Source organism: Phragmites australis, chromosome 14, assembly GCF_958298935.1.
Source record: "Phragmites australis chromosome 14, lpPhrAust1.1, whole genome shotgun sequence".
Lineage (NCBI taxonomy): Eukaryota > Viridiplantae > Streptophyta > Magnoliopsida > Poales > Poaceae > Phragmites > Phragmites australis.
The window spans coordinates 29848258-29859024 of record NC_084934.1 but is presented as its reverse complement, the minus strand read 5'-3'; the positions used below and the strand labels follow the sequence as shown (position 1 = coordinate 29859024).

General features: G+C 48.3%; 1 protein-coding gene across 1 annotated transcript; it reads right to left on the bottom strand.

Moving 5' to 3' along the window:
• Window positions 1–954: 954 nt before the first annotated feature.
• LOC133890862 (CBL-interacting protein kinase 29-like) lies at window positions 955–2648 on the bottom strand. Its single transcript, XM_062331478.1, has one exon. It carries the CDS (start codon window positions 2494–2496, stop codon window positions 1201–1203), a length of 1296 nt encoding a protein of 431 aa, XP_062187462.1. The 5' UTR covers window positions 2497–2648; the 3' UTR covers window positions 955–1200.
• Between the last annotated feature and the right edge of the window lie 8119 nt (window positions 2649–10767).

Below are 10767 nucleotides of genomic sequence, written 5' to 3'. Positions count from 1 at the left end.
ATGAGAAAACCAGTCACTTCGTCAACCTGCCTGCTGCCTGTCTCCATGACGGTTCCCGATCACCGGCAATGTACCGTTTGAACTTCTCAGCTCGCCGATCGCGGTCAGGCCCGGAGTACACGGCACCACGCTCTGATCCCGACGGCCGGGCCACAGTAAAAGCGCGGAAGCATCGCATCGCCGTCCAGCTTGGACGCTTCCTGCCTGTGCCGTTGTTTTCTACTTGTCAGGTCCCGCCCGCATCGCGTCCGAGAATGGGCTCCGGCAAGCATGCACCGTCAGATCGGCCGGTGTGTGCAAGAAACAAACGCACATGGCGTTGGTACTGATCAGCGTCCAGAGCACGCGCAGCCATCAACCATGGGGACTCCGGACTCACTTATACGTACAGGCCTCCCTCATGCTATCATCATTCATCAAGTCAGATTTTCAGATCTGAGAGCTAGCCTGCCTAGAATGTATTCCCCGGTGCTCTTATCACCTGCTACGGCTAGCTGCTAGTGTGCGCAGTTGCAGCATATGCGATGGCATATTGGCATCTGGTAGCAGCAATGAGTGACAAGGCAACAACGAAGAAGGTCGCGCCAAACCGCTCTTGTCCGGCTTCTCTGCCCGGGGAATCTCGGGTCGGTGCCGCCGATGCCGCGTGACGGCAGATAATGTGCGTGCGCTGGCCTCCGTGTTGATAGCTGGGACGGCAGATCGGCGACCCACCGCAGTTGACCCCCGGTGGTTTCCACCGTCCATCCGGCTAGAGAGGCTTGTCCATGTGCGACGACGGACGGATCCTCTGTTTATCCGGCTAGTGGAGGAAAGTTTAAGATCGATGGCCGGGCTGTTGACCTGTAATTCTGAGACCTTTTTTCCATGGTGTTTCATAATCAAGCGTCATGCTACTCCTGGCAGCAGGATTCGTCAATCCAAAGCGACCTCATCTGAGCCCGACGAAGACAGTTTTGTCTCAACATCACAAGGATTCTTGCTTCTTATTATACAGATGATTTCGGCGACCAGGCACGAAATCGTGCTTAGTGCGCTTCAGTCACAGAGTGCGACAGGCACCATAAAACACATGAACACGGGCTAAAGAACCAAAAGAATCACAAGTAAAACATCACTCGCGCTGAAACGAATCCCAGCAAGCGCCGGCAGGAGTAGCGCGACGGCGCCCCCAAAGTGCCCGGCTTCACCCTCGGCAGCTCAGCTCAATGCTGGGGGCTTCACGGCCGGCTCGAGCCGGTCCGTCCAGAACAGGGCGGCCTCGGCGCCGTCGCCCTTCACGACCTCGACCACCGACACTGTGTCGGCGAGCTTGAAGACGCTGACTTTTGCGACGATGCCACCGCTCTCCCCCTCCACGTAGACCGGCCCGTTGCCTCTCTTCCCTTCCCTCCTCACACCGTACCCTTCCTTCCTCCCGGCCTCCTCGACGCGGCTTAGCACGGTGGCTGCGGGCTCGCTCACAAACACCCGTTCCTTGCCCGGCCCGGCGCCGAACAGCCCGGAGAGGTCGGAGCCGGGAGAGAAGGACAGTATGTCGAACGCGGTCATGTCCCGTGCCATGTCCTCCTTGAACTCGGGCTTGAACCGGGCCTCCTCCTCGTGGCCACGCATGAAGCGGGCCAGCTCGTCGTCGCTGGCGCCGTCGCAGAACCATGGATGGCTCAGGATGCTGTCCGTGTTAATGCGGGTGTCCGGGTTGGGGTTTAGGATGCGGCGCATCAGGTCGCGGAGCGCCGGCGAGAACCAGCTCGGGCACCGGAACTTGCCGGCGTAGATCTTGCGGTACATGTTGGCGAGGCTGGCGTCGTTGAAGGGGAGGTACCCTGCGGCGAGCACGAACAGCACCACGCCGCAGGACCAGATGTCCACCATGGCCGGGTCGTACCCCTTCCTCGAGAGGATCTCCGGAGCGACGTACGCGGGGGTGCCGCAGAGTGTGTGGCGGAGGTTGCCGTCAGCGACAGCGCCGAGCCCAAAGTCCGCGACTTTTAAGTCGCCGGCCTCGTCGAGGAGGAGGTTCTCCGGCTTGATGTCGCGGTGGTAGACGCCACGGGTGTGGCAGTACCGGACGGCGGAAATGAGCTGCCGGAAGTAGTGGCGGGCGTGGGCCTCCGTCATACGGCCGGAGGCGTCGACGAGGGAGAATAGCTCTCCCCCGGAGGCAAGGTCAAGAACGAAATGGACCTTCTTGCGCGTCGCTAGGATCTCGTGGAGGCGCACCACGTGGCGGTGGCGCAGCCGGGGGAGAATGGCTGCCTCCCGCTCAATGGCCACCGGACGACGACCGTCCTCGCAGCCCCCGGCGCGGGGGTTGGGGAACGACTTGATGGCGACGGAGCGGCCGGTGAGGAGATCGCGCGCGAGGTACACCTTGGCGGACGCGCCGCGGCCAAGCAGGCCGCCGAGCTCGTACCTTCCAAGAAGCACCATCCCGGCGGCAACCTCCTCTCCCGCTCCCGCCGCGGATGGGACGGAGCCGGTGGCGGTCGGCATCGTGGCGGCGGCGTCTGCTCGGCCGGAGCCGTCGTAGTGAGCGGGCGCGACGGGGAAATTTTCTTTTTTGTCTAGCCGGCGATCGTGCCGGAGCGGGAGCTGCTGCTGGAAACCCGGGTCAGGCAGTTTGAGTTGGGACTTCGGTGCGCGCCCGTGCCGGTATTTATGTATGGCGCGGTGCCAGCGGCCAGGGGAGGCGACGCAACGCGATGGGATGCCGGCAGCGGTTAGGAAAAAACGGGAGTGGGAGGAGGGAGGAGCCCAGTGGTTTCGGTGTGACAGTCAGGACCCGCGAAACTTCGCATTATCTAACGCCGATGATGTCGAATTATTTCTCTTTTTCATAATACTTCTCCCGGAATCTGCACGCTTTTTCTTTTGCATAATGTTGGCCGTACATACTGATTGAGTAATTTACACCAGTACGTCTGATCTGTTTTTTTTTAGAGTACATCTGATGTGTTAGCGTAAGTGTCAGATGGGAGGCTAAATGGCACGCATTGGGTGCAAACCAAACTTTGTTGCGCCACTCTATGGAAGACTTGACCAAATACGGTTATTGTTTAGTGCTAACGTATGCCACTTGCTACCTCGTCAAATTTGTTTCTCTCTTTAGTCTTTACTACTCATTTTGTATTTTTCTGAGGAACATTTACTACTCATCGTGACCAAAAAAAACGAAATTAAACAGTTTTTTTTCAAAACAGTGCAGTAGTGTTATCATCTATTAAAGATGCAATTTTTTTTCACATTAATAGAACAACTATCGGGAGAAATCGGTAGGAAATAATAGCTAAAAAGAGAACTATGAATAACTACCAACAGGAGAAATTAACACGGAAGGAATTAAACAGAATGAGCTCTGTAAACTACAAGATGCAATAAACGTAAAATGTGAAACATGCACCTTAATTAGGAAAAGTGTAGCAGCGACTCTTTTAAAATGAAATAGAAAACAGTTTATAGCACCAAATACGAATTAACAGAGAAAATAGCGATTTTTGTCATAGATTAACTAAAGCAAGTAGACAATGATAGGCTGACTTTTGTGCACTTTTGCTACTAGCTCCAAAGCTGGAAAAATACAACTAAAAAAAAATATTATCACTACCAGTATGTTGCTGCTTGTGTAAGTGCGAATGTCCATATTAGGAAAGAGTTCTTTAAATAAGAAACATATAATATGATATCTCTAATGCTAAGAGCAAGAGATACTGGTCGTAGCTGTTCTCCAACTGCTAGTAGCTAGGGTACTTTAGTGGAACAAGTACACGGTGTACTGCCACTAAAATATTCTTAAAACATGACGAGCAAACGGAGTTACGAGATTACGCATGACGAATTCACTTAATTCCCAGCTCTAAACGTGGTGGCACATCATTTGTTCAAAGATTACAGATATCCGGAGAAGAGCCACATAAAATTTTGAAATCTAGTCCTAGATATGCAGATGCAGGTGCTCTATGTCAGTGTCGCACCGATGGATCCATCCAAATTCCATTCTTGATATCCGCGTCGCAGACGAACCAGTGGAGGAACGCGACGCGACGCATTAGCGCGTGATTCACGTGTGCTTGCCACAAAAGATTTCCTCTTTCCTTCGCTCTGTATGCACTTAGGGATGCAAGTTTTATGTTCTTTTATCATTGGATTGATTTAAAACTTAAAAATAAACTAAAGATTTACTTATATCTAATCAAATTAAGAACAAATAAATTAAGTGATAACTAAAAAATAAATTAAGTGATAACGCAGTTTCGTCGCGATTGCACTGTTCCTAATCAATCACTGGTTTGTTCTAGCCCGTCTCTGACACTTTCACCGTACGTTCTTGTGACCACGTGCGATGTGTGCTGCAATTGCAAGTCCAACAGGGCCGTGCAAGTGTTGAGCTTGAAGAGCCTGGGGTGAGGTGGTTTCGTCAAACAAGATGAGCCAGAGTGCAGTGCACTTGGCTGCCTTTGTTTGAACAGTACTACTGTAGGTTACAGTTGTTGTTGCGAGAATTGAACAGGCTTGTCGAAACAATACTTCATCCCTCCGTTATTAAATGTTTATAGTTTTAGCTCTTCAAAAATATTCTTTTTTTTCTGTTATAGGATTTTAAGAAAGAACGGATAATCACCAAGGTGGTAGAGTAGGTGGATAGATCTTTTCTTCATATAATCATATTATTATGTGCACATAGTTTAACTTTGTTCGTAAGGATGTTTAGCCTGCTTCTCCTCCTCTATAGCCCTTATCTCGCTCCTCTAGAGCAACTCGAGAGTGACTGTAACTCTACCGCCTCTCGACCTCGTTTGCACGAGCGGTGCGGCCGCCACCATCACTGCCAGCCGGTGGTGATAGTGATGGCCAGCGACGGAGCCAAGCAGTTTCTGTTGCGGCTCCTCTATTCCCTTCCTTTCCCTCCCTCCCCTCTTTCTTGTTTCTCTTCCTTTTGGTGGTTCCGGTGGTTGGCTCGATGTCGGGTGGTCAGATCCTTGCGTCTCTAGCGAGATCCGCTCATGGGCGTGCCTATGGTGGTCGGATCTGCTTGCAGCAAGCGCCTGCTACGTACTGGGCTCCACGTGGCTGCGTGGGCGGGCGAGCAAGTTCTATGTGCCGCAATCCGGATCCGCGTGGCGGTCACGATGTGGCGTCCGGATCCGCCCCCCCCCCCCCTCGGTGGTGCGGCGCGTCAGTCGAGAGGCGTGTCTACGTAGAGGTGTGGCACGTCTGCGCGGAGGCAAGGCACGTAGTGACAGCATGGTGTGACTGTCTGGTAGCCCGGTGGTTTGGCGGAGCGTGTGGCACGCGCGGCGACATAGTGCTCGTGGTGGTGACGGCACGGCACGGCACAACACTAGGCGGTGGTCATGCTGGCAGGGTGGCGTTTGCAGCCTGCAAGCCTCTCCAATGGCGGTTGGCACTTTTGCCATGCAGAAGCGAGACGCAAGAAGGGCCACAACTTAGGTCGCCATGGCAGAGGGCCATGTGGGTGGTGGCGCAGTGTCCTATCACCATGAGGCGTGTGCAGTTCGGTTGCGCGGGGTTCGCTCCTCATTGCTTGTGGGGTGTCGGGTGCTAGGCGAAGGCATTTCTCAGCTTGTTGCTGATGCCGGTGCCGACAACGGTGCCGCCTTAGGGCGCCACTCCCTTCGTTGAAGGCATCGTTGTAATGCTTTTTTCCCTTGCCGCTCTTGGGGGATAACATGGGTGAAAACTCGGTTCAATCTTCTGGATGGGTGACAGTGGCATCCCTAACATCGTGCCCTCTTTGGAGGCGTCGCCTTGGCGATCCTTCTCCACATTTTGGTAGCTTTTCGGGTTTGTGCATGGCGTTTCTTGATCGACGTAGGTCTTGCCCACATAGACCTAGTTTAGCTAGGTGGTATGTTGATGCTATGTTCCATCAGGTCTCGGTGTTGCTTTTCGGGCCTAGTTTTAGGTAGGTGGCTTTGGCAACCGTGGTGAAGTCAGAGCTGATGTGTTTGCTCTGGCAACGAGTTTGGCAACGATGACATGCGGTGAGATACGTTAGCGTCTTGGTGCATAATGCGGTGATGTCGTTTTGCGGCTTGTGCTGTTTTCCAACCGACCATTTTAGATATCATTGTTTAGCTTCTTTTTCTTTTTCTTAGTCCATCGATGAGTTTTTTTTCTTGTTTGTGATGTTGTAAGAACAACTGCTTCTTCTTCTAATATAACCATCCACTTCGTGACTTTTGAAAAAATATTGTGTGCACAAAGCTAAAACCAAAAAAAAAGAAGGGAGGGAGTAACTCTTCTTCTTCCGTCCTGGCTGATATGATACGTCACTCTAGTCAAGTTACGGAGATGTGTCTCCTCTACCGGTGGCTTGGATTGTTCCAGCTCCAGCCGCTTCCCCACTGCGCACGCCTTGCCTTTCCATGTGCACTGTGGTCATGAGAAACCAAGTAGAGAACTACCTTGGTTTGCATGTGATAACAGTTGATTTGTCTTGAACTTAATTAGTATGTGTTCGTGGATTTTGTTCTTGTTCATGACTAACTCGAGTTGGCGGTGTTTTGAATTAGTGAATTCTTGTCTGTATGTAGAAAAATTACACACACCGAAAGTTTCAGTATGAACATTGGATTCAGGTGTTCACCGGAAGTTTCGGTGTGGGCAGTGTATACTCACCGGACTATTTTTTGCAGAGAGTATTTTTTTTTGTGAGTGTGGTGGCTACACCGGAGGGTATCATCAAAGCATTTTTAGTTATTAAGCAGGAATAAAAGTAAACATCGGATGGTCCGGTGATGGACTTTGAGAGCGTCGGAGTATTTTCTGCAGAGAAGAGATTTTTGACGTTAAGTTTAATTATGTACGTCGGATAGTCTGGTGCTGAGATTGTGAACACTGAAGAAAGCACCGGATCTTTTGTTACAGAGAGGTTGCAGAAGGATGGTTCGGTGAATTGGCACACACCGGATTATCCAGTGATGGACATGAGATCATCAGAAACTTTCACCAAACCTTTTCTTTTAGAGAGCAAAAATTTCCTGAAACAGATAGTGTTACACTCACCGGATGGTCCGGTGTTCAGGAGTAGAACACATCGGAACATCTGATGTTCACATTTTCTGTAGGATGTGCTCTGAGTTGAAGTTTTTGATTTTGCGCTAAACTGGAGATGTTTTTAAGTGTGCAGAAATTTGTTTGCTTGTTTTAAAGTGTACAAGTGACGGATGTAACTTGGCGGTCGACGGCGGGTTATCGGGGCTAAGCGGTTGCTTGGTGTTGGAAGATCAAGGAGGTCTGAACAGAGTCAAGGGTGATCCTAACTGTACACATGAAGGTTAAGCAAAGTATGAAACGAACGATGAAGATAATATGTTGACAAAGTTAAGCGAATGGGATGCCAATGCAAGTGACAAAGCGGTTCGAGAGATCGGGAGCAGAAGAGACTTACCGGTGGTCAATATCGCAAAACAGAGGTCATGCGTTATCATCAAAGCGCTTGCTTCAGGTGGAAGTAAGTAACGACTAGTCACGCTTTGAGAAATGTGCTAGGGTTTCACAATTTGATCTCAAAATCGTGGAAGGATTAGAGGAGTACATGACACCATCGCGAAACTTGCGTCGAGGTGAAGCTAAGTCATAAAGGCGTTGCGGCTGTCCGATGAATGGAGAGGAAAATTGACTAAAATACCATTGGTGGTAGGTATAAGTGTACTATAAAAGAGGGGTATTTTAGGAAAAAACTAGGAAATTTAGGGATCAAGTTTCCTAAACCTACAAATAGAGGGGTAGGACTATAGGAGATAATGAACCAGTCATTTAAGGTACTTGTGTCACCTATATGAGAGTATTGTATTAGGGTTTTAGAGGAGAGGAAGATGAGTTCTTAGCCTATGTAATAGGTGAGAGTTTTGAGAGAAAAATCTTTATAATCCGTCTAAAATAAGACTAAAATCTTTGAGTAATGAAGTTTATTTTGTTTCATATGCTTAAATTTTGCTCATTCTAGTTTCTGTCTCTTAGTTCTCTTACGTGGTGCGTAAGTTTTTCTTCTTAAGTATTGATTTTCCTTTTTTAGCTGAAATTTTAACACCTTGGAAGGTCGTTTTCTTGATACCAAAAATATAATATTCATATACACATCATGTGATAGGGTCTTGAATTCTATTAACTTTAGACCATCATCTTGTAGATTTTCTTCACCCGGTGTTTATCTCGTGTTCCTTGAGTGATATTTTCTCAAGATTCAACTTTTATGTGGGGATAAGTAATAGATTGGTTTGCTGTGAAACTTAGTGTTCGATTCTAACTATGAGACATACTTTTTATTAAATCTTCTAGTTTGGTTTTTGATCTTTCTTCGGAGTTTCCAAAATTTCTGGACAGTTGTAGTTTTTCTGCTGTGTATTTATATTGTGTTTTGTTATGATTCTCTTGTAAAGGTACGTTAGGTGTTCGAATAGAAGAAAACCATTAATTTTAAAAAAATTATTAAGACGTTAATTCACCTCCTCTATCCACTATTCTAGATCCTACGTGTCGTTGCGGTAGAGTTACGGCGAGGTGCGTAGTAGAGTATTGAAATGCGCTGTTCTGCCATTTCCCCATTGCAGAAGCAGCGAAACACTTGTACCTTGTCATTATTTTGCGATTAGGGGTACTTTTTAATTAGTGTATGAAATGAGTAATTAAGACTGTGCCCAAAACGAAAAAGTGTCAAATGAGTAATTAAGATTCTTCCTTTGGTTGTTCAGATAAGATAAACTGCAGTAGAAAATACAGTCAGTCCCCCCTGTATTACATACAAGCGGCAGTGAGATTCTTGGTGCACGTTGTACACGTTTATTTTATATTTTATTTATTGGGCTGCTGCATGAAGCCAAACCTGACCCAAGTCCTTAATTTGGAATGGGATGCGGCTGCTCAACAGTACTGTAGTAGAATTACCCGGCTATGCATCATTTTCACCGATCTTTCTTGGCGGTTTCCCCTGATATTATTTCAGCTCCCGTATTTCGTACGATTTATCGTATCCAGTACTGATCAATCACCTGGAAAATGACGGCAAAGGAAAACGGTGGAACCAGTCGTCCATTTCGCAAATTTTGGTGAAAACGATCGAGGGCGCACATAATATATTCGCATATGTTAAAGCATGCCATGCGTTGCATTGTACTGTAGTTCAAAAGAGGAGGAAGAAGAAGAAGCATGGCATGCGTCACCATAGGCCTGGTTTCAACGTCAGTGGCATACACACTTGCCAATCCAAGCATTAGGGTACTCACCAAAATGTAGGTGCGACCTCGGCCGTGCACCGCGTCACGTTCGCGTGTGAGCCTTTGGCACGGCGCAGGAGGCCACGTCTCGCCGCCACAGAAAAGGCTAATTGCCTCTTGCCAGCTGCAGTCGAGTTCTTACGATACGCAAAACAGAATGTAAAGTTGAAGAGCAGATTAACGATATGATCGTTTTGTAGCTAATAGCCTGCCTGCGCTAGCTAATCAGGGTCGGATGCACGACAGAGAGGCCCGGGAAATGTGAAACACGGTGCACCGCGACATGTGGCCGATGATCTACCTACTCATGCTCTGTAGCCACTCCATTTTTGTGTGATCTACGTATTTCTAGCTAGCTTACTACACGCGCAGACTTAAACTCCGACCTCCAAACTGATAGTAGTACTACTTGCCGCATTTCCCTGTCAGGAAGAGAAATTTTCAAGCATGACTTATCATTATTATCAATTTGTGTTAAGATTTATGTTGAAAAAGTACTTTAAAAAATTATGAGAAGAATATTATATAAGAGGAATACACGGACGAGATTAAACGTGCATGCATAAGTGGACATAGAGCTATATTTTCCTGCCAAAGCGTGATGCGTCAATGCGAAAACGTCGCACTTTACTCAGCCTTTCCCCCCTAGTTTCTATCCTTGAATTATTTCTGATTCGTTTGGGCGGTTGCTGTCACCTTTTATGGGCGCGCAAAGCAAATGGTTGGCAGCACAAATCGTTCCTTATTACAATCTTATGGGTTACTCCACTTAACTGGATATTGTGTACATCATTACGTGCAAGCAGCATATCGTGTACATCATTACATCATTAAGTCTTAATTAAGAAGATTATTAACTCTAATATCAAATATCATCTTAAGCGAAAGCGTATGAATATGTACCTACGTTTGGTGACGTTATTAGCGCTTAGCGGTGAGGTCAAAGAGCGTCAGTGTAGATGTGAATACTGTCGATGGTGACGACGGCGGCGGTCTTCATCTTGTTGACTGCGTGCTTTTAGGATCGGATAGATTAAGATATGTGGAGTAAGATTTAGCTTAACGTGAGAATTATGATCACATGTCGTATGAGACTTCTCCCTTTTAGTTTATATATATTGTAGCATAAGTGAAATCGTAACCATTTGTTGGTTAAAACTCCCGATCAGAACGTTGGAAGAAAACAAATTCTTCCTTCTTTCTTGATCATGTTAGAGATAAGATCAAGATCAATTCCAACATATCGTGCAAACAGCTAGTCTTTCTCTGGCGCCGGTAAGCAACGGGCTGGACATGGGGAGCCCCGGCGAACGAGGGGCGCGGCGCGGAGGCAGCATCGCGGAGGGCAGCCGCGTCGCCAACGACGACAAATTACCTGACCTGTTCCTGTGCGCATGGATGGGGAGAGAGCGATGGGGATAATCCTGCGCCGGGAGAAGCAGTGGAAATTGAACGGGCTGATGGATGCATGCATCGAGCCTGCCTGGACGGCCGCCGGCCGATTCGGTTTCGGTCCGCGCCCACAGCA